The sequence below is a fragment of the Nerophis lumbriciformis genome, linkage group LG18 (assembly GCF_033978685.3).
Source record: "Nerophis lumbriciformis linkage group LG18, RoL_Nlum_v2.1, whole genome shotgun sequence".
Lineage (NCBI taxonomy): Eukaryota > Metazoa > Chordata > Actinopteri > Syngnathiformes > Syngnathidae > Nerophis > Nerophis lumbriciformis.
Genome location: NC_084565.2, coordinates 12,659,872 through 12,685,259, shown reverse-complemented (window position 1 = coordinate 12,685,259; position 25,388 = coordinate 12,659,872). Strand labels below are relative to the sequence as shown.

Sequence of the window (25,388 nt, the reverse complement as noted above, 5' to 3'; positions counted from 1 at the left end):
AGAATATTTCAGTTGTTTTTATCCTTCTTTATGGGGACAATGTTAATTGTCATGTTCGGATGTACAATGTGGACGCCGTCTTCGCTCCCCAGTAAGTCTTTGCTGTCGTCCAGCATTCTGTTTTTGTTTACTTTGTAGCCAGTTCAGTTTTAGTTTTGTTCTGCATAGCCTTCCCTAAGCTTCAATGGCTTTTCTTAGGGGCACTCACCTTTTGTTTATTTTTGGTTTAAGCATTAGCCACCTTTTTACCTGCACACTGCCTCCCGCTGTTTCCGACATCTACACAGCAATTAGCTACCTGCTGCCACCTACTGATATGGAAGAGTATTACACGGTTACTCTGCTGAGCTCTAGACAGCACCGACACTCAACAACAACACATCATTTGCAGACTATAATTACTGGTTTGCAAAAAATATTTTCAACCCAAATAGGTGAAATTAGATAATCTCCGACGGCACACCAGACTGTATCTCACGGCACACTAGTGTGCCGCGGCACAGTGGTTGAAAAACACTGTTTTACAGTAATGTAATTCCACACATAAGTCGCTCCTGAGTATAAGTCACACCCCCGGCCAAACTATGAAAAAAACTGCGACTTAGTCCGAAAAATACGGTATATATTTATACATACATACAGTATATACAGTACAGGCCAAAAGTTTGGACACACCTTCTCATTCTATGTTTTCTTTATTGTCATGACTATTGTAGATTGTCACTGAAGGCATCAAAACTATGAATGAACACATGTGGAGTTATGTACTTAACAAAAAAAAAAGAATGACCTAACCTGAAATATATGTGCGGTTTATAGATGACACCCAATCCTGTCCCAGCTCCGAGTCCCTTTTGACTTTGAGCCACCTATCCACATCCACTGTCGGCTCAGCAGACGCAGAGTGTCCTTTCTCGGAATCTGCGGGCACACCTTTGCCGTCCTCCCCCACCCTCAGCACACCACCTGCAGACTCGGCAGGGGCCGCCCTCTCTGACGCCCCATCCCCGGCACCCAGCCCCTCCTCTGGAGAGTCAGAAGAGGAGAAAGCTAAAAAGCTTCTCTACTGCTCCTTGTGCAAAGTGGTGGTCAATTCCCTCTCACAGCTGGAGGCACATAACAAAGGTAAGTCACACGTACACGCAGTTCATGAAAAGTGGCTCAATTATGGCGGTAATTTTGTGTCCGAATTCGTGGAACTGAATTTTTGCGTTTGGATTTTGTGAACTCGTTTTTTTAAGTTAAATTATGCTGATAATTTCATCGAATAAAAATTCAGTGTAAAAAAAAAAAAAAAATTTTATAAAACTTCAGTTTTCAAAAAAATGTACCCACTATTCATGACAAGTGGGTAAATTATGGCGGTAAATTTGTGTCTGAATTTATGTAACTGAATTTTTGCGTTTTAATTTTGTTAACTCATTTTTTAAAAATCTAATTATGCTGATAATTTAATCGAATAAAAATCCAGTGTAAAAAAACCAACATTATATAAAAATTCAGTGTATATAAATTCAGTTTTCTTTTTTTTTTACACACTATTCATGACAAGTGGGTAAATTATGGCGGTAAATTTGTGTCTGAATTTTTGCGTTTTAATTTTGTTAACTAATTTTTTTTAATCTAATTATGCTGATAATTTAATCGAATAAAAATCCAGTGTAAAAAAAAAAACATTGTATAAAATTCAGTTTTCAAAAAATTTTACCTACTATTCATGAAAAGTGGGTAAATTATGGCGGTAAATTTGTGACTGAATTTATGTAACTAAATTTTTGCATTTTAATTTTGTGAACTAATTTTTTTTAAATCTAATAATGCTGATAATTTCTTCGAATAAAAATCCAGTCTAAAAAAAAACAAAACATCTTATAAAATTCAGTTTTCAAAAAATTTCATGAAGAGTGGGTAAATTAGTGTCTGAATTTATGTAACTGAATTTTTGCATTTTAATTTTGTGAACTAATTTAACAAAAATCTAATTATACTGATCATTTCATCGAATAAAAATCCAGTGTAAAAAAAAAAAACATTGTATAAAAATTCAGTGTATATAAATTCAGTTTTCAAAAAATTGTACCCACTATTCATGACAAGTGGGTAAATTATGGCGGTAAATTTGTGTCTAAATTTATGTAACTGAATTTTTGCGTTTGAATTTTGTGAACTATTTTTTTTTAAATCTAATTATTCTGATAATTTAATCGAATAAAAATCCAGTGTAGAAAAAAAAAACATTGTATAAAATTCAGTTTTCAAAAAAAATTACCCACTATTCATGAAAAGTGGGTAAATTATGGGGGTAAATTTGTGTCTGAATTTATGTAACTTAATTTTTGCGTTTGAATTTTGTGAACTCATTTTTTAAAGTCAACATATGCTGATAATTTAATTGAAAAAACAACAATTCAAAATTCAGTGTGTATAAATTCAGTTTTCAATTTTTTTTACCCACTATTCATGACAAGTGGGTAAATTATGGCGGTAAATTTGTGTCTGAATTTATGTAACTGAATTTTTGCGTTTTAATTTTGTTAACTCATTTTTAAAAAATCTAATTATGCTGATAATTTAATCGAATAAAAATCCAGTGTAAAAAAAAAACAACATTGTATAAAATTCAGTTTTCCAAAAATGTTACCTACTATTCATGAAAAGTGGGTAAATTATGGCGGTAAATTTGTGACTGAATTTATGTAACTAAATTTTTGCATTTTAATTTTGTGAACTAATTTAAAAAAAATCTAATTATGCTGATAATTTCTTCGAATAAAAATTCAGTCTAAAAAAAAAAAAACGTTGTATAAAATTCAATTTTCAAAAAATATACCCACTCTTCATGAAAAGTGGGTAAATTATGGGGGTAAATTTGTGTCTGAATTTATGTAACTGAATTTTTGCATTTGAATTTTGTGAACTAACTTAACAAAAATCTAATTATGCTGATGATTTCATCGAATAAAAATCCAGTGTAAAAAAAACATTGTATAAAATTCAGTTTTCCAAAAATTTTACCTACTATTCATGAAAAGTGGGTAAATTATGGGGGTAAATTTGTGTCTGAATTTATGTAACTGAATTTTTGCATTTGAATTTTGTGAACTAATTTAACAAAAATCTAATTATACTGATAATTTCATCGAATAAAAATCCAGTGTAAAAAAAACCAATTCAAAATTCAGTGAATATAAATTCAGTTTTCAATTTTTTTTACCCACTATTCATGACAAGTGGGTAAATTATGGCGGTAAATTTGTGTCTGAATTTATGTAACTGAATTTTTGCAATTTAATTTTGTGAACTAATTAAAAAAAAAATCGAAATTTTGCTGATAATTTCATCGAATAAAAATACAGTGAAAAAAACCCCAACATTGTATAAAATACAGTTTTAAATTTTTTTTTTACCCACTATTCATGAAAAGTGGGTAAATTATGGCGGTAAATTTGTGTCTGAATTTATGTAACTGAATTTTTGCGTTTGAATTTTGTGAACTCATTTTTTATAGTCAATATATGCTGATAATTTCATTGAATAAAAATTCAGTGTATATAAATTCAGTTTTCAAATTTTTTTACCCACTATTCCTGACAAGTGGGTAAATTATGGCGGTAAATTTGTGTCTAAATTTATGTAACTGAATTTTTGCGTTTGAATTTTGTGAACTATTTTAAAAAAAATCTAATTATTCTGATAATTTAATCAAATAAAAAACCAGTGTAGAAAAAAAAACATTGTATAAAATTCAGTTTTCAAAAAAAATTACCCACTATTCATGAAAAGTGGGTAAATTATGGGGGTAAATTTGTGTCTGAATTTATGTAACTGAATTTTTGCGTTTGAATTTTGTGAACTCATTTTTTTAAGTCAACATATGCTGATAATTTAATTGAAAAAACAACAATTCAAAATTCAGTGTATATAAATTCAGTTTTCAATTTTTTTTACCCACTATTCATGACAAGTGGGTAAATTATGGCGGTAAATTTGTGTCTGAATTTATGTAACTGAATTTTTGCAATTGAATTTTGTGAACTAATTTAAAAAAAAAAATCAAATTATGCTGATAATTTCATCGAATAAAAATCCAGTGAAAAAAACCCAACATTGTATAAAATGCAGTTTTCAAAAATTTTTACCCACTATTCATGAAAAGTGTGTAAATTATGGCGGTAAATTTGTGTCTGAATTTATGTAACTGAATTTTTGCGTTTGAATTTTGTGAACTCATTTTTTAAAGTCAATATATGCTGATAATTTCATCGAATAAAAATTCAGTGTAAAAAATAACATTATATGAAAATTCAGTGTATATAAATTCAGTTTTCAAAAAAATTGACCCACTATTCATGAGAAGTGGGTAAATTATGGTGGTAAATTTGTGTCTGAACTTATGTAACTGAATGTATGCATTTAAATTTTGTGAACTAATTTAAAAAAAAATCTAGTTATGCTGATAACGTCATTGAATAAAAATCCAGTGTAAAAAACAAAACAAAACATTGTATAAAAATTCAGTGTGTATAAATTCAGTTTTCAAAAAAAAATTTACCCACTATTCATGACAAGTGGGTAAATTATGGCGGTAAATTTGTGTCTGCATTCATGTAACTGAATTTTTGCGTTTGAATTTTGTGAACTATTAAAAAAAAATCAAATTATGCTGATAATTTAATCGAATAAAAATCCAGTGTAAAAAAAACATTGTATAAAATTCAGTTTAAAAAAAATGACCCACTATTCATGACAAGTGGGTTAATTATGGCGGTAAATTTGTGTCTAAATTTATGTAACTGAATTTTTGCATTTGAATTTTGTGAACCATTTTTTTTTAAATCTAATTATGCTGATAATTTCATCGAATAAAAATCCAGTGTAGAAAAAAAAACATTGTATAAAATTCAGTTTTCCAAAAAAATTACCCATTATTCATGAAAAGTGGGTAAATTATAGGGGTAAATTTGTGTCTGAATTTATGTAACTGAATTTTTGCGTTTTAATTTTGTGAACTCATTTTTTAGAGTCAATATATGCTCATAATTCCATCGAATAAAAATTCAGTGTAAAAAAAAAAAAAAAAAAATTCTGTGTATATAAATTCAGTTTTCAAAAAAATGTATCCACTATTCATGACAAGTGGGTTAATTATGGCGGTAAATTTGTGTCTGAATTTATGTACTGAATTTTTTTAACTCATTTAAAAAAAAATCAAATTATGCTGATAATTTAATCGAATAAAATTCCAGTGTAAAAAAAACATTGTATAAAATTCAGTTTAAAAAAAATTAGCCACTATTCATGACAAGTGGGTAAATTATGGCGGTAAATTTGTGTCTGAATTTATGTAACTGAATTTTTTTAACTCATTTAAAAAAAAATCAAATTATGTTGATAATTTAATTGAATAAAAATCCAGTGTAAAAAACCCCAACATTGTATAAAATTCAGTTTAAAAAAAATGACCCACTATTCATGACAAGTGGGTAAATTATGGCGGTAAATTTGTGTCTGAATTTTGTAACTGAATTTTTTTAACTCATTTAAAAAAAAATCAAATTATGCTGATAATTTAATCGAATAAAAATCCAGTGTAAAAAAAACCAACATTGTATAAAATTCAGTTTAAAAAAAATGACCCACTATTCATGACAAGTGGGTAAATTATGGCGGTAAATTTGTGTCCGAATTTATGTAACTGAATTTTTTTAACTCATTTTAAAAAAAACAAATTATGCTGATAATTTAATCGAATAAAAATCCAGTGTAAAAAACAACAACATTGTATAAAATTCAGTTTAAAAAAAATGACCCACTATTCATGACAAGTGGGTAAATTATGGCGGTAAATTTGTGTCTGAATTTATGTAACTGAATTTTTTTAACTCATTTAAAAAAAACTCAAATTATGCTGATAATTTAATCGAATAAAAATCCAGTGTAAAAAAAACCAACATTGTATAAAATTCAGTTTAAAAAAAATGACCCACTATTCATGACAAGTGGGTAAATTATGGCGGTAAATTTGTGTCCGAATTTATGTGACTGAATTTTTTTAACTCATTTAAAAAAAAACAAATTATGCTGATAATTTAATCGAATAAAAATCCAGTGTAAAAAACAACAACATTGTATAAAATTCAGTTTAAAAAAAATGACCCACTATTCATGACAAGTGGGTAAATTATGGCGGTAAATTTGTGTCTGAATTTATGTAACTGAATTTTTGCATTTGAATTTTGTGAACTAATTTTTTTTTTTGTAATCTAATTATGCTGATAAATTAAATCGGATAAAAATCCATTGTAAAAAAAAAAAAAAAAAAAAACATTGTATAAAAAATCAGTTTTCAAAAATATTCAGTGTGAAAAAGTTCACTGCAGAAACATTCGTTCAAAACTCAAGACCCACTTCCGGTACTTCAAGCCTAAAGCACCTGGCTTCAGTCTTAAATTACCGGAAGTAAGTCTTGGAGTTTTGAACAAACAAGTATTTTTCTGTACTGAATTTTTATACAATAAATTTTAAAAACAGTGCATTTCAACAAACTGAATTTTAAACACACACAATTGCTCGCAAACATTCACTATTTGGAAGTTTACAGTAGATCTAACACTGCCACCCAGTGGTAAAATGTAATATTGCAACGGTTGAAAAAAAAAGCACAACACTCCTCAATAGTCACAACGCTCAAATTAAAAAGAGAAAAATAAAGGAATAAATAAAAGGATGTAGAGTAATTTGTCATTTTAAAAATATATATTTTGGGGAATGTATAACAATGCAGAAAAGTGCATATGTTTTTTTAAGTCAACATATGCTGATAATTTAATTGAAAAAACAACAATTCAAAATTCAGTGTATATAAATTCAGTTTTCAATTTTTTTTACCCACTATTCATGACAAGTGGGTAAATTATGGCGGTAAATTTGTGTCCAAATTTATGTAACTGAATTTTTGCAATTGAATTTTGTGAACTAATTAAAAAAAAAAAAAAATCTAATTATGCTGATAATTTCATCGAATAAAAATCCAGTGAAAAAAACCCAACATTGTATAAAATTCAGTTTTCAAAAAAAATGTACCCACTATTCATGAAAAGTGGGTAAATTATGGCAGTAAATATGTGTCTGAATTTATGTAACTGAATTTTTGCACCTGAATTTTGTGAACTCATTTTTTAAAGTCAAGTTTATTCGATAATTTAATCGAATAAAATTTCAGTGTAAAAAATAACATATGAAAATTCAGTGTGTATAAATTCAGTTTTCAAAAAAATGTACCCACTATTCATGAAAAGTGGGTAAATTATGGCGGTAAATTTGTGTCTGAATTTATGTAACTGAATTTTTGCACCTGAATTTTGTGAACTCATTTTTTAAAGTCAAGTTTATTCGATAATTTAATCGAATAAAATTTCAGTGTAAAAAATAACATATGAAAATTCAGTGTATATAAATTCAGTTTTCAAAAAAATGTACCCACTATTCATGAAAAGTGGGTAAATTATGGCGGTAAATTTGTGTCTGAATTTATGTAACTGAATGTATGCATTTGAATTTTGTGAACTCATTTAAAAAAAAATCTAGTTATTCTGATAACTTCATCGAATAAAAATCCAGTGTAAAAAACAAAACAAAACATTGTATAAAAATTCAGTGTATAAATTCAGTTTTCAAAAAAAAATGTACCCACTATTCATGACAAGTGGGTAAATTATGGCGGTAAATTTGTGTCTGAATTTATGTAACTGAATTTTTTTAACTCATTTAAAAAAAATCTAATTATGCTGATAATTTAATCGAATAAAAATCCAGTGTAAAAAAAACATTATATAAAAATTCAGTGTATATAAATTCAGTTGGGTTTTTTTTACCCACTATTCATGAAAAGTGGGTAAATTATGGCGGTAAATTTGTGACTGAATTTATGTAATAAATGTTTGCATTTTAATTTTGTGAACTAATTTTTTAAAAATCTAATTATGCTGATAATTTCTTCGAATAAAAATCCAGTCTAAAAAAAAAAAAACATTGTATAAAATTCAGTTTTCAAAAAATGTACCCACTCTTCATGAAAAGTGGGTAAATTATGTGAATTTGTGTCTGAATTTATGTAACTGAATTTTTGCATTTGAATTTTGTGAACTAATTTAACAAAAAGGGCTTCACGGTGGCAGAGGGGTTAGTGCATCTGCCTCACAATACGAAGGTCCTGAGTAGACTTGGGTTCAATCCCGGGCTCGGGATCTTTCTGTGTGGAGTTTGCATGTTCTCCCCGTGACTGCGTGGGTTCCCTCCGGGTACTCCGGCTTCCTCCCACTTCCAAAGACATGCACCTGGGGATAAGTTGATTGGCAACACTAAATTGGCCCTAGTGTGTGGATGTGAGTGTGAATGTTGTCTGTCTATCTGTGTTGGCCCTGCGATGAGGTGGCGACTTGTCCAGGGTGTACCCCGCCTTCCGCCCGATTGTAGCTGAGATAGGCTCCAGCGCCCCCCGCGACCCCAAAGGGAATAAGCGGTAGAAAATGGATGGATGGATTTAACAAAAATCTAATTATACTGATAATTTCATCGAATAAAAATCCAGTGTAAAAGAAAAAAGAAAAAGAAAAATTCAGTGTATATAAATTCAGTTTTCAAAAAAATGTACCCACTATTCATGACAAGTGGGTAAATTAATGGCGGTAAATTTGTGTCTGAATTTATGTAACTGAATTTTTGCGTTTGAATTTTGTGAACTCATTTTTTTAAGTCAACATATGCTGATAATTTCATCGAATAAAAGTGTAGCAAGAATAGTTGAAGCCTAGCCTTGTGCTATACGTCTGTTAATAAACATGTTACACTCCTTGAGTGACGAAGATTAATAAACACCTTTAAACCCCCTTTGCAGGTACAAAACACAAAACAATTCTGGAGGCGCGGAGTGGACTGGGGCCTATTAAAGCTTACCCACGACTTGGTCTGAAAGGCAGTTCTGAGCAGGGAGGGGCTCTGTCTTCTGACCCCAACACTCAGGAACGAACCTTCCACTGTGAGATCTGCAATGTCAGAGTCACCTCTGAGCTGCAGCTTAAACAGGTGACATATTTTTACAAGACCTGGGGCCGTATTTCTATAAAGGCCCCGTTTACGCCGCACATCAAATCAGATTTTTTTTTGCCCTAAAGTGACACAGATCCAATTTTTTTTGTCAGTCTAAACCAGGCCTGGGAAATTATTTTGACTCGGGGGGGCCAAATTTAGAGAAAAAAAATGTGTCTGGGGGCCGGTATATATCTGATTTTTAGGAACACTAATACAAAACCTCACAATAATGTCTGATTAAAAGCTAAAAACGTTACGACAGACCATCTTAAAAAACGGAATGGAATTTTACATTTTTTTACTGAATGAGACACCCAGAATGTACATGAAAATAATGTGGGATTTACAATATTAACTATGAAGGATAAAACACTGAATATTAACAACATGAACGTCACATACCCTCTCCATCGACATATTTTACAATCAAGCGAAACGCAACAAACAGGGAAATATGAACGCGAAGGGTACTTTTTTTTTTTTTTTTAAACACCTAAAATCTGATATATCTGATACATCACTAACTTTAGAACTTTGTTTTAAAAATCTCCTGCTGCGTCTGTCCCTGACACACACTGCTTGGTCTTAGATTAATTACAAACCCTGTTTCCATATGAGTTGGGAAATTGTGTTAAATGTAAATATAAACGGAATACAATGATTTGCAAATCATTTTCAACCCATATTCAGTTGAATATGCTACAAAGACAACATATTTGATGTTCGAACTGATAAACATTTTTTTTTTTTTTTTGCAAATAATCATTAACTTTAGAATTTGATGCCAGCAACACGTGACAAAGAAGTTGGGAAAGGTGGCAATAAATACTGATAAAGTTGAGGAATGCTCATCAAACACTTATTTGGAACATCCCACAGGTGAACAGGCTAATTGGGAACAGGTGGGTGCCATGATTGGGTATAAAAGTAGATTTCATGAAATGCTCAGTCATTCACAAACAAGGATGGGGTGAGGGTCACCACTTTGTCAACAAATGCGTGAGCAAATTGTTGAACAGTTTAAGAAAAACCTTTCTCAACCAGCTATTGCAAGGAATTTAGGGATTTCACCATCTACGCTCCGTAATATCATCAAAGGGTTCAGAGAATGTGGAGAAATCACTGCACGTAAGCAGCTAAGCCCGTGACCTTCCATCCCTCAGGCTGTACTGCATCAACAAGCGACATCAGTGTGTAAAGGATATCACCACATGGGCTCAGGAACACTTCAGAAACCCACCGTCAGTAACTAAAGTTGGTCGCTACACCTGTAAGTGCAAGTTAAAACTCTCCTATGCAAGGCGAAAACCGTTTATCAACAACACCCAGAAACGCCGTCAGCTTCGCTGGGCCTGAGCTCATCTAAGATGGACTGATACAAAGTGGAAAAGTGTTCTGTGGTTTGATGAGTCTACATTTCAAATTGTTTTTGGAAACTGTGGATGTCGTGTCCTCCGCACCAAAGAGGAAAAGAACTATCCGGATTGTTATCGGCGCAAAGTTGAAAAGCCAGCATGTGTGATGGTATGGGGGTGTATTAGTGCCCAAGACATGGGTAACTTACACATCTGTGAAGGCGCCATTAATGCTGAAAGCTACATACAGGTTTTGGAGCAACATATGTTGCCATCCAAGCAACGTTACCATGGACGCCCCTGCTTATTTCAGCAAGACAATGCCAAGCCACGTGTTACATCAACGTGGCTTCATAGTAAAAGAGTGCGGGTACTAGACTGGCCTGCCTGTAGTCCAGACCTGTCTCCCATTGAAAATGTGTGGCGCATTATGAAGCCTAAAATAGCACAACGGAGACCCCCGGACTGTTGAACAACTTAAGCTGTACATCAAGCAAGAATGGGAAAGAATTCCAGCTGAGAAGCTTCAAAAATGTGTCTCCTCAGTTCCCAAATGTTAAAAGGAAAGGCCATGTAACACAGTGGTGAACATGCCCTTTCCCAACTACTTTGGCACATGTTGCAGCCATGAAATTCTAAGTTAATTATTATTTGCAACAAAAAAAAATTAAGTTTATGAGTTTGAACATCAAATATGTTGTCTTTGTAGTGCATTCAATTGAATATGGGTTGAAAAGGATTTGCAAATCATTGTATTCCGTTTATATTTACATCTAACACAATTTCCCAACTCATATGGAAACGGGGTTTGTAGATTAGCTTCAATATAGAGGCAACTTGTTTTTCCACTCTACTGGTACTTTAACTGATATTTTCTTTGATATGCAATATTATTAGTCTTCATAATCCATTCTTTGCCCATTGTCACCCAAAGTATATATTTTATCTAGCTTTTAGGAACAACCAATCACTGCTTTTGAAATGATGAATCATACCAAGCAACGGGGGTCAACCACACCTCCTCACTAAGATAGGGGTTTCTGTCCGTTCCTTGCTCAGAGTTCTTGGAGCATACTTGCCAACCCTCCCGGATTTTCCGGGAGACTCCCGAAATTCAGCGCCTCTCCCGAAAACCTCCCGGGGCAAATTTTCTCCCGAAAATCTCCCGAAATTCAGGCACACAATATAATCAGCGTACCTGCCCAATCATGTTATTTATAACTGTAAAATGTTCGAGGGCGAGTTCTTGGTTTCTTATGTGGGTTTATTGTTAGGCAGTTTCATTAACGTCCTCCCAGCGCGGCAACAACACACAACAACAGCAGTCACGTTTTGTCTACCGTAAAGCAGTTCGTCTGCCGTAAACAGCAATGTTGTGACACTCTTAAACAGGACAATACTGCCATCTAGTGCATTTGATGAAAGCACTTTTTGCGTACCACACAGCAATGCATCATCAGTGAGGGTGTTCAGCATGGTTAGAAAAATAGTGACAAATAGAACAAGGACGGACAATTCAACCCTTAACTCAACAATGAGTAGATGAGTGTTATGTGTGTGTGTAAATAAATGAACACTGAAATCAAGTATTTCTTTTATATATATATATATATATATATATATATATATATATATATATATATATATATATATATATATATATATATATATATATATATATATATATACATACATACATATATATATATGAAATACTTGACCCCAAACACGCCCCCGCCCCCCACCTCCCGAAATCGGAGGTCTCAAGGTTGGCAAGTATGTCTTGGAGAATGTTCCGGAATCACTCCTAAGCAAAGACTCCTTGCAAGGAACTTTTAGGTTAAGTGAGGAGAAAGGATTCTCAGAGTCTTTAGGAATATGGGCCCTGATGTTTGATTTAGTTTTTTATATCTAATATCTGCCCTTTTGCTTTGCAGCATATATCCAGCAGGAGGCATCGAGATGGAGTTGCAGGGAAACCAAATCCCCTGCTCAATCGCAACAAGAAGCGTGCAGATTTCATGGTAGTATATACCCTTCATCTTTGTCTAAAAAGTACACAGAGGACAATAGTCTCTGGACACACCTCCTAATCAATGTCATCAATTTACAGAGTCAGGCGAAAAATACTTATCATGACATTGAACTATTGATTTTAGGAGATTAATTCAGGTGATGAGACCCACTAAAGGGGACCAATTATGCTTGACCAACTTTTCTTACCTGTTGTGTATTTGGGATCTGCATAAGTCCCCCCAACATGTCGAGAACCTTGACCTCAACCCAGTCAAGACGAGTGACAGTGAGCCAGGCCTTGACTCAGGTCTAACATCCCTAGTAGTAGTTTTTAAACATTTTAAAAACAATGCAAATGAAACAATCTTAATAACATACAGTAAAGTACATTAAAAGAAACAAAACACTATGTTTTAGGGATGTCCCGATCCAGGTTTTTGCACTTCCGATCCGATACCAATACTGACCGATACTGGCCTATCCGAGCATGTATTAAAGTTTAAAGTTATTTAGCCTACTTAGTTATCAGAATCATGTTGAAAAGGGTTTTAGTACTCTTGATAACAACTAGCCAGCTGAATTAGGGGAGTTTGAATAATACACAATGGTTGGTAACAAGAAACTGACCTGTTTATTCAAGGATAAACACAAAATAGACAAAATTATACATGACAAACAGAAATGGCATCATTGGGCGATATGGCCTTTTTTTAATATTGCGATATTTTAAGGCCATATTGCGATACACGATATATATCTCGATATTTTGCCTTAGCCTTGAATGAACACTTGATGCATATAATCACAGCAGTATGATGATTCTATGTGTTTTGATTGATTGATTGAGACTTTTATTAGTAGGTTGCACAGTGAAGTACATATTCCGTACAATTGACCACTAAATGGTAACACCCCAATAAGTTTTTCAACTTGTTTAAGTCGGGGTCCACTTAAATTGATTCATGATACAGATATATACTATCAGATATATACTATCATCATAATACAGTCATCACACAAGATAATCACATTGAATTATTTACATTATTTATAATCCAGGGTGTGGAGGGGGGCGCCGGATGTAAGTGTCAAAAAGACAGCCAAAAGAGTTTGATATGAGAATAAATCTAAAGTTAAAATATAGGGTAGAAATGCATCCATTTGCAGGAAATGTAGTCTTGATTTTCAACATTTTCTTTCAAGGCTTGCATGTCTACATTAAAACATTCTTCTTCATACTGCATTAATATATGCTACTTTTAAACTTTCATGCAGAGAAGGAAATCACAACTAAAAAAATCACTAATTTTTTCATACGGTGTTGATCTGGAAATGTTTGCCTCTGCATTTTGATGGTGTGGACGTGTGGCACCAAATGGAGATAAGCGTCTCGACAGACGTTATAATATTTGAACAATGATGACGAAAACTGTTTTCTCTGTCGTGTCCGTGTGTCGAAAATTGTTATGCGCTTATTTTTTTTATTTGATTTTGTGCGTGGCATATAATTGCTATGCGCAGAGGACGTTTAAACAGTGCGCAATTGCACAAGCGCGCACCTTAGAGAGAACGTTGGTCACACGGCTGCGCTAGCATCACAGCTAACGTTAGCCATGCTGCTACCTCTCTGCTCGGGGAGGACGTATACGTATGTGACGTATGACGTGACAGTATGTGACGTGTGTAAGAAGGTGCGCTTGCGGTCTGTGAGAGGGAGACACAGAAAAGAGTGAGAAGAGCCTGTCGTGTAATGCCAGCAGCTAAAAGCAACTGCGTGAGAATCCACAGACCTGTGGATGTGTTGAAGGTGTGCTGGAAAATGCGGAACGGAAATTAGGGAGCAGCAGAAAAGTGGAATGTATTATTTAAATAGGTGCGTTGGAAAACACGGAGCGGAGTTTTTTTTTTAACTGGATCTGGATCGGCATTTTCCCATGCCTTGTCGATACGCATTTTTTGGCAAATATCGGATCGGGACATCCCTACAATGTTTAGGTTTTTTCCTATCCAAAAAGGAGTGGGAAGAAGCAAAACATATTTATTCCCACAAATAACTAGCTTTCTTATTTTATAATTGTATACAATGATTAATTTACTGGTCTTATTGCAATATATTATCAATAATCTTTTCCTCACATTTCTTTGGCACAAAAATACAGTGCTTACGTACAATATACACATTTAGGCACATACATACAAGTACCAACCAATAAGTAAATGACTAATCAAATGATTAGAATAATAAGAATAATGTAAACACTTTGTGATTGTTACACTGCAAAAACTGAAATCTAAGTAAGATGAAATATGTCAAATAAGGGTGATATTTGCTTATTTTCTGTCTGGTAAGATAATTCTTCTCACTAAGCAGATTTTATGTTAGAGTGTTTTACTTGTTTTAAGTGTTTTGGTCCTAAATGATCTCAGTAAGATATTACAGCTTGTTGCTGAGATTTGATGACCTATATTGAGTAAAACATGCTTGAAACTAGAATATCAACTGTTGCAAAGCTGTGTCATCAACACTCACAAGTATAAAACTGCTTTTTTAAAGTAATCATTTCTTATTTCAAGCATGAAAAAAAATTATGCCGAGTGCATATCATTATGTCAAGATAATGGCACTAGAGTTTACTTCATTTAAGAATATTTTTCAACATATTGAGCAAAAGTGTCATTTTTTTTGCACTTATTATTAGTGAGAATATACTTATTTTAAAGGTATTTTTGGGTTCATTGAGGTTAGCTAATTTTACTTGTTTTGGAAAGTCTTGACAAGCCAAATTTTCTTGTTCTATTGGCAGATAATTTTGCTTAGTTCAAATAAAATAACCCTAATTTTGGTATTTTTTTTCTTCTTGTTTTTGAACACTGACTTTTTGCAGTGTAGACTGTTAGAAATGTGTGTGTCATCTGCAAACTGCACTAGTTAAATTGCTTGGACAGATCATTGATGTTACAAATGAACAATTTAGAGCCCAACACTGACCCCTGAGGGACACCACAAGTAATGTTAAAACATGCCAAACAATAATCGCCCAACTTCACAAACTGCTTTCTGTCATTCAAACAACTCCTGACCCAGTCCAATACATTACCCCTAATGCCATACCATTCCAGTTTTTTAATTACTATGTTATGGTTGATTGTATCAAATGCATTTTTAGGTCAATAAATGTTCCAACTGTATAATATTTTAGTGATTTCAAATTCCCCCCACAGTCACATCATTTTCACTTCCCTGTGTCCCGATACTTATGTTCCTTTTTTTTTAATTTTTTTTTTATTGACATCCAGCATCAGACATTCCTATCCATTACATCATATTCACATAAATCATAATCTATTGTCTGCCCTAAATGTAAAAATATTTTTGTTTGTATCCCACCCATACCACCCACCCCCCCCCAAAAGAAAGAAACAACAAAAAATAGAATATCTACAAATAAATCGATTAAATGAACAAAGAAAAAAAGAAAATAAATAATAATACATTAATAATAATCAGAAATAAAATAAAATATAAACAGATACAGTATATATATATATATATACATACACACATACACACACACACACACACACACACACACACACACACACACACACACACACACACACATACACATACACATACACATACACATACACATACACATACACATACACATATACATACATACATACATACATACCAGTGACGTGCGGTGAGGTTGATGGCTGGTGAGGCACTGACTTCATCACAGTCAGATTTACAAACATATGAACCCTAAAGAGTATCTTATTCACCATTTGATTGGCAGCAGTTAACGGGTTATGTTTAAAAGCTCATACCAGCATTCTTCCCTGCTTGGCACTTGGAATTGGGGGTTAAATCACCAAAAATGATTCCCGGGCGCAGCGCCGCTGCTGCCCACTGCTCCCCTCACCTCCCAGGGGGTGATCAAGGGGATGGGTCAAATGCAGAGGACAAATTTCATTACACCTAGTGTGTGTGTGACAATCATTGCTACTTTAACTTAACTTTAACTTTACACATACAAACTGTAGCACACAAAAAAGCACATTTAATAAAAAAAACGTTATTATGGTCTTACCTTTACTTAGAAATTAAGTCCATGCGCCGCAACTAAAGCCCTCACTTAAACTTTCCACGTGCAAGATTGAATCTATTTAAAAAAGTGTAACCGAGGGTTTATAAATGTCGCCTATACTGTATGAAACTACAAAATAACAAACACGGAGGCTCCAGTTTACACGAGGACCACTTTATTTACCTTCTTTCAAAAACCTCCGCAACGTGACATCACTTCCGCTCTTAGCGCCTTCAAAATAAGAGCTCAAGGCATATACTGTATAACAGCGCATAACAGGAACTTAACATCACAAAGAGGAAAGCCCATGAAAATAGGTTACAAAAGTTATTTAATAAGAAGCCAAAAAGTGCAAAAACAATAATGTTCGTGTTGGAGGAGTTGTGAATTAGGTACACCTGCAGTCTGCAGGTGTACCTAATGTTGTGGCCCTGCAGTCATTCACAACTCCTCCAACACCAACATTATTGTTTTTGCACTTTTTGGCTTTTTATGAAATAATTTTTTAAAATAGATTCAATCTTGCACGTGGAAAGTTTAAGTGTGGGCTTTAGTTGATATAACAATTCTACGGCGGGGGTGCAGGAGGCGAGCCTCAGCCAGTGCGTCTTTTGCAGCCGTTTTATGATCGCTCAGCACAAGAAATACTTTACACACATACAGTTGTTGACAAAATACACTACACATTATATACCTCAGCTAACTAAACTATGGAAATGTATAATATAGTTCATATAGCAATACGGTCTCACTGCACAGCAGGCCAACAGTTAGCCGAGTCATTGCGCAATCCATGTTGAGGCACTGAGTGACGTGCCTCAACTGGCTGCTGATCACCGCACCGTCTCTTCTCAGTATTTGAACGGCAAATGTGAAAATTCAGCGATTTTGAATAAAAATAATCTAAAACTGGTGAAGTTAAATGGAAAATAACTTTATAGAATAAACACAGGATACATATAACAATTTAATTTTTTTTTTTCTTTTTACATTTTTTTTCTTTCCATGATGGCAGGTGAGGCCCCGCCTCACCTGCCTCTAGTGACCGCACGTCACTGATATACATATATATATATATATATATATATATATATATATATATATATATATATATATATATATATATATATACATACATACATACATACATACACACACACACATATAGGGAGTAATCCCCCCTTTTTTTTTTTTTTGCAGTACAATCACTAATTCGAAAAATTAAAGTCAAGTTTATGGGGTGTGACATAGTTGACCCAATTTTCCCAGTATGAAGTAAATGTCTCCAATTTATAATCAATAAAGGCATTTTATATATGTCCATTGTTGTTTCCATCCATTGCTTCAAAGTTGGGCTCTCCTGGGATATCCATTTCTTAGTAATGGTCTTTTTACAAGCCACCAGTAGGATATTCATGAAGTGTTTATCTTTCTTCAGCCAGTCCTGAGGTACATGTCCAAAAAACTAAGTTTTACTTTGGAGGGGTATTTCACGTTTGAAAATATCCCGTAGAGCTTGGTGTATCTCTTTCCAATAGTCCTTTATGGTGGAGCAGCCCCAGAAAACATGGTAGTGGTTTTTTTAATGACTATGTTATGGTTGATTGTATCAAATGCATTTTAGGTCAATAAATATTGCATCTGTATAATATTTTAGTGATTTGAAATTCCCCCCACAGTCACATCATTTTCACTTCCCTGTGTCCCGATACTTATGTCCATGTATGTTCCATTCACCGCCCTAATGAGTCACTCCTTATGTTGTTTCTCTCAAAGGAACTTCCAAAAACCCTAGGGGCGGGACTTTTACCAAATCCTCTGGCTGTGGCAGCAGTTATGGCCGCTGCGGCGTCTTCCAACCGGCTGGCACTACGAGCTCCCGGCCCGGCTAGCCACCATCACCCCCATCACCACCTCTTACAGGGGGCACCCCTCAGCCTGCTGAGGCCCGCCCCGGGGCCAATTCGTACTGCGCACGGGCCCATTCTCTTTGCTCCGTACTGACGGCGGGAGGATGAGGAGGGGTCGGGAAGAAGCACACTGTGAAGGAGCGAGCCAAAGACACTTTGTGTTCCATTTAGAGTCGTGTATAGAGAGAGTATGGCCAACTCGGTTCCGGAGTTGGTGCCCAGTAGTCATGTGAGGGGCTTTTGACCAATCAGTGAGAGTATGGCCAGACAATCTCTTAAATGATTGGTCAAAAGCGCCTCACGGGACTACAGAGCATCATGTTTGGGACCAACTCTGGAACCATGTTGGTCATACTCTCTATAGACGGCTCTGGTTCCATTTTGCTGGTGCAAACTGTAGTTGCAGACGGCTGCTATGTTAACAGGGAGACTTTTTGTAAAGAGACATTTTCATCCTTCCCACTTGCCCTGCAACCTAAAAGATCCACTAACTACCCGTAGTAGGAGCAGCAAAGATGAGAAAGTGGGACTTTCAAACAAACTTCTATTAAGCATGGACTTAACCGTTGCACCTGGTAAAAAAATCTCAACCTTCTCCGCACCCAAAGCATCGGTACCAGAAGGAAAAAAAAGAAGCAGCCCCCGAGCTTCTAATATATCGTGGTCTCCTCTGGTGTTAGCTGTTAGCAATCACTGTGTAAGGAGTCCCCACTTTGTGTGGTCTTTGAATTTGTGTTGCTGCAACATGTCTTTGTACTGTATGTCTAGATCTTCCCAGCTGGCTTAGGGAGTCTGCATTTACCTCTACAGGACACAGACTGAGGTTAAGCGAGAAACAGAGCATACATTACGTCTTAAAGATATTCAACTAAGAGCACCTTAACCACATGAAGTATAGTGGTGGGGAAGTACCTGAGTGAAGTACTATGCAGCTAGCAGTGTTTAATATTTGTGGTCTGTCTAGAATGGGAAGGGGGCGGAGGAAAAGAACATCAGGAAACTAAGTTTGTGTCTTCAGGTTATGGTGTAGCTATCATTCGGCAGATAACAACCCACATTTGATCACACAGAGCTGTGAGGTTCAAAGTTGGTGAGGCATTGACTTCCTTTGGCATTTTTATATGGCGCGCTAGTAATTCAGGTACAAACCCAGCAGGCACAAGACATCGAAACAACGTTGAGAACCTGTTGAGTAAGGTCCTGACGTTGAGCAACTCAAAATGAATGTTGGAACGATCAATCAGGGTTGGGTTCTGACCTTGATTTGACCATTGAAATCTGGTCAATTTCCAGCCAACAACGTGGATCCAACTTTAGACATCAACGTTGTATAATCAATGTTGTATCAATGTCTTGTGCCTGCTGGGATGTTGTTTCCAAATATTTCTCAATCGAATTTTTGGGCGGTTCATTTGCGTCTTTATCGCCAAAGCTTTTTTTAGACACTGAATTTATGTAACTGAATGTTTTGTTTTTAAATGACAGTTTCAGTGACGCAACATGCGTACGTTTAAAAATTTCAGAAATCCACTTTCTGAAAATTCAATACACATAAGTTCAGCATACTTGCCAACCCTCCCGGATTTTCCGGGAGACTCCCGAAATTCAGCGCCTCTCCCGAAAACCTCCCGGGACAAATTATCTCCCGAAAATCTCCCGAAATTCAGGCGGACTGCCCAATGACGTTATAACTGTAGAATGATCGCGGGCGAGTTCTTGGTTCCTTATGTGGGTTTATTGTTAGGCAGTTTCATTAACGTCCTCCCAGCGCGGTAACAACACACAACAACAGCAGTCACGTTTTATTCTACCGTAAAGCAGTTCGTCTGCCGTAAACAGCAATAATGTGACACTCTTAAACAGGACAATACTGCCATCTAGTGCATTTGATGAAAGCACTTTTGTGCGTGCCACACAGCAATGCATCATCAGAGGGTGTTCAGCATGGTTCGAAAAATAGTGACAGAGAATAGAACAAGGATGGACAATTCAAACCTTAACTCAACAAGTATATGTGTAAATAAATGAACACTGAAATTCAAGTATTTCTTTTATATATATACACACAATAAAAGAAATATATATTTATAGCTAGAATTCACTGAAAGTCAAGTATTTCTTATATATATATATATATATATATACAGTATATATATATATATATATATATATATATATATATATAAATAAAATACTTGAGTTGGTGAATTCTAGCTGTAAAAATACTCCTCCCCTCTTAGCCACGCCCCCAACCACGCCCCTCCGCCACGCCACGCTCCCCACCCCCCACTTCCCCACCTCCCGAAATCGGAGGTCTCAAGGTTGGCAAGTATGAGTTTAGTGCAAAAAGAAAATCAGTTCAGAAGCATTCGTTGCTTCTTAAATCAAGAACCAAATTAAGACAGAAGCAATAGATCGTGTCTCAGAACCAGCCAATGAGGTGTCGAGTTGGCAGTCTCATCTTCTCATGACACGGGCCTTTGCAAAACTGCTGCAAGGAGTCAGTTTATGCAGCGCTACTCTCGCACTACAGCCCGTTAAACATTTCAATCTGGCCCATCGGACGTTTCCATAACATTTTTTTTTAAACTTATATCACTGAAATTTAAGGATGCGTCGCGCCGTTTTTAAATTACTGTAAGTCTTGAACAATAGAAATATTCTAAATGGTTGGCATCTATTTTAATCTGGAGCCTAATATGACACGAAGAGAACATGATGAATACCGTATTTTTCGGAGTATAAGTCGCTCCGGAGTATAAGTCGCACCGGCCGAAAATGCATAATAAAGAAGGGAAAAAACATATATAAGTCGTACTGGAGTATAAGTTGCATTTTTGGGGGAAATGTATTTGATAAAAGCCAACAGCAAGAATAGACATTTGAAAGGCAATTTAAAATAAATAAAGAATAGTGAACAACAGGCTGAATAAGTGTACGTTATATGAGGCATAAATAACCAACTGGTATGTTAACGTAACATATTATGGTAAGAGTCATTCAAATAACTATAACATATAGAACATGCTATACATTTACCAAACAATCTGTCACTCCTAATCGCTAAATACCATGAAATCTTATACGTCTAGTCCAGGGGTCGGCAACCCGCGGCTACGGAGCCGCATGCGGCTCTTTGATCACTCTGATGCGGCTCAGCAGTTTACTTGCTGAAACCCCCAATTTTCCCGAGAGACTTCCGGATTTCAGTGCCTCTCGCAGAAAACTCCCGGGATTAATATTCACTGACTTTCACCCTTACGGCTATAATAAGGGCGTGCCATGATGGTACAACATTTGGCGCCCTCTACAACCTGTATTAACAGAGTACCAGCCCAACACTTGTTATACAATATACATCTTCTGCTTGAACACGTATGTGACAGCAAGGCATACTTTGTCAACAGCCACACAGGTTACACTGATGGTGGTCATATAAAACAACGTTAACACTCTTACTAATAATGCGCCACACTTTGAACCCACACCAAACAAGAATGACAAACACATTTCGGGAGAACATCTGCACCTTAACACAACATAAACACAACAGAACAAACACCCATAATCCCATGCAGCCCTGACTCTTCCGGGCTACATTATACAGCCCTGCTACGACCAACCCCCCCCCCCCCCCCCCCCCCCCCCCCCCCCCTGTGCGTCGGTTGAGGTGGGCGGGGTTTGGTAGCGGGGGTGTATAATGTATCCCGGAAGAGTTAGGGCTGCATGGGATTCTGGGTATTTGTCCTGTTGTGTTTATGTTGTGTTACGGTGCAGATGTTCTCCCGAAATTTGTTTGTCATTCTTGTTTGGTGTGGGTTCACAGTGTGGCGCATTATTAGTAAGAGTGTTAAAGTTGTTGTTTTTTTTACACCGCCACTGTGAGCTGTGTGGTTGTTGACCAAGTATGCCTTGCTGTTGCCTACGTGAGCAAAGCAGAAGCCCCATACAACGTGAGACTGATCAGGCACGCTGACTGTAGTGGGTGCTATATGCTGTACCATCATTGCACGCACTACACTGTCAAGCGCCATTCATTTAAAACCTGCGTGCCGCACCAGTTTTCAAATTCCACATAAAGGTGTGGGCAGCGTGTCTGAGACACCTGGTTTATACATAGCACAAAGCAAAAAAACAAAATTGTATGCAGTGTTATTTCATTTAAAACTTAAAAAAAATTCATGCGGCTCCCATTATTTTCTATAATTTGTGAAACTGGTCAAAATGGCTCTTTGACTGGTAAAGGTTGCCGACCCCTGGTCTAGTCTCTTACGTGAATGAGATAAATAGTATTATAATGTGTTAATCATTTCACACATAAGTCGCTACTGAGTATACGTCGCACCCCCGGCCAAACTATGAAAAAAACTGCCACTTATAGTCCGAAAAATACGGTACTGTAAATCTTGAACAATAGAAATATTGTAATGGTTGGCATCTATTTTAATCTGGAGCCTAATATGACACGAAGAGAACATGATGAATACCATATTTTTCTGAGTATAAGTCGCTCCGGAGTATAAGTCGCATCGGCCGAAAATGCATAATAAAGAAGGGAAAAAACATATATAAGTCGTACTGGAGTATAAGTCGCATTTTTGGGGGAAATGTATTTGATAAAAGCCAACAGCAAGAATAGACATTTGAAAGGCAATTTAAAATAAATCAAGAATAGTGAACAACAGGCTGAATAAGTGTACGTTATATGAGGCATAAATAACCAACTGGTATGTTAACGTAACATATTATGGTAAGAGTCATTCAAATAACTATAACATATAGAACATGCTATACGTTTACCAAACAATCTGTCACTCCTAATCGCTAAATCCCATGAAATCTTATACGTCTAGTCTCTTACGTGAATGAGATAAATAATATTATAATGTGTTCATCATTTCACACATAAGTCGCTCCTGAGTATAAGTCGCACTCCCGGCCAAACTATGAAAAAAACTGCCACTTATAGTCCGAAAAATACGGTACTGTAAATCTTGAACAATAGAAATATTCTAATGGTTGGCATATATTTTAATCTGGAGCCTAATATGACACGAAGAGAACATGATGAATACCGTATTTTTCGGAGTATAAGTCGCTCCGGAGTATAAGTCGCACCGGCCGAAAATGCACAATAAAGAAGGAAAAAAACATATATAAATCGCACTGGAGTATAAGTCGCATTTTTGGGGGAAATGTATTTGATAAAAGCCAACAGCAAGAATAGACATTTGAAAGGCAATTTAAAAATAAATAAAGAATAGTGAACAACAGGCTGAATAAGTGTACATTATATGAGGCATAAATAACCAACTGGTATGTTAACGTAACATATTATGGTAAGAGTCATTCAAATAACTATAACATATAGAACATGCTATACGTTTACCAAACAATCTGTCACTCCTAATCGCTAAATCCCATGAAATCTTATACGTCTAGACCAGGGGTCGGCAACCCAAAATGTTGAAAGAGCCATATAGGGCAGGGCCGACATCCGGGCAACTGAGCTACATACGGGTTCTTCGAGCCATAGCAACCTGACTGGCGTTGAAAACAAACCGTCACCATTACTCTTTAACCTGTCGACCTGCGCTGATTAAACCAGTCATTCTGCCTCCAAAATGCCAAAAAACTGTGTTGTTTTTGGTTGTGCGAACCACAACTGGAAACAGGGAAAACAAAGGTCGTATTTTGTTCTGCCAAAGCGTGCTAAAAGCCCACAGAGACGAGACAAATGGCTCGCAGCTTTACACCGGGAAAACGAGGACAGTTCTCACTGGAGTCCCCCAAAATCCCGGGTCGTGTGTTCGGATCACTTCGTTTCTGGTAAATATAAGGAACAAAAATCCACCTTCTTAACCACAACTTGGCTATACCGTCCATGCTAATGTTGAACCCGTTGAATTTTTACTGAATAACGTTCGACAGCTGAAGTTGTTGTTGTTGCACAACAATAACATACGGTATAAAGGCTATTTCCAGTAATTCAGCAAATAATAAATCATAATACTGAACTGAATTTGAATGAGCTCTCTACAGATATAATAAATATACAGATACTGGTAGCCACCGTGTCATCCTTATTATCATTTATCAACATACCTTGGGTGATTTAACAATTTTTAAGTGATTTATTCGTTATATAACAACCGAAGCTAACAACCGACCTGGTGCGCTTGTGAGGTAGACGTAAAGATTTCCAAATTCCATGTCCGGCCATCGTGTAGGATTATCAGTCGCCCTTAAGGCGGTAAGGGCAGTCGTTTAATCCAACTACAGAACATTTTAACTCTTATCTTAACCTAGCCTCACTGGAAAGACTATTCACATAATCATACGCCATTTAGAACAGTTTAAAATGCCGTGAAACCTCGTTAAATGCCTTTTCTGTCAATGCTGTGTTCGCTGTGAGCTGGTTTGTTTTCAACGAATTCAATATGGCGACCGGTTGCTAGGGGATTGGCAGGCGGAAGTGACGTAGGTCCGCCCTCGCCTATAGGACCAAAAATACAAAAACAAATCTGTCTGGAGCCGCAAAAAGTTAAAAGCCATATTACATACAGATAGTGTGTCATGAGATATAAATTGAATTAAGAGGACTTAAGGGAAACTAAATGAGCTCAAATATAGCTACAAATGAGGCATAATGATGCAATATGTACATATAGCTAGCCTAAATAGCATGTTAGCATCGATTAGCTTGCAGTCATGCAGTGACCAAATGTCTCATTAGCACTCCACACAAGTCAATAACATCAACAAAACTCACCTTTGTGGATTCATGCACAACGTTTAAAGCTTGGTGCACAAAATGAGACAGAAAAAGAAGTGGCATAAAACACGTCCTAGAAAGTCGGAGAAGGTTATACATGTAAACAAACTAAGGTGAGTTCAAGGACCGCCAAAATTAGTAGGACAAA

The 25,388-nt window shown here is 35.6% G+C and overlaps 2 protein-coding genes across 3 annotated transcripts in view; one reads left to right on the top strand and one right to left on the bottom strand.

Moving 5' to 3' along the window:
- Window positions 1-20,531, top strand: part of LOC133617603 (zinc finger protein 385A-like) — a 110,652-nt gene extending 90,121 nt beyond the window's left edge. For both annotated transcript variants that reach the window (XM_061977682.2, XM_061977681.2), the window contains 4 exons: window positions 820-1,125; window positions 8,897-9,084; window positions 12,383-12,469; window positions 18,332-20,531. In XM_061977682.2, coding sequence (XP_061833666.1) covers window positions 820-1,125; window positions 8,897-9,084; window positions 12,383-12,469; window positions 18,332-18,559 — 809 coding nt within the window. In that variant the 3' untranslated portion in view covers window positions 18,560-20,531. The remainder of the gene's footprint in view (window positions 1-819; window positions 1,126-8,896; window positions 9,085-12,382; window positions 12,470-18,331) is intronic.
- The window catches only part of LOC133617606 (uncharacterized), a 240,565-nt gene that overhangs the window by 192,510 nt on the left and 22,667 nt on the right, over window positions 1-25,388 (bottom strand). The gene's annotated exons all lie outside the window — the stretch shown is intronic.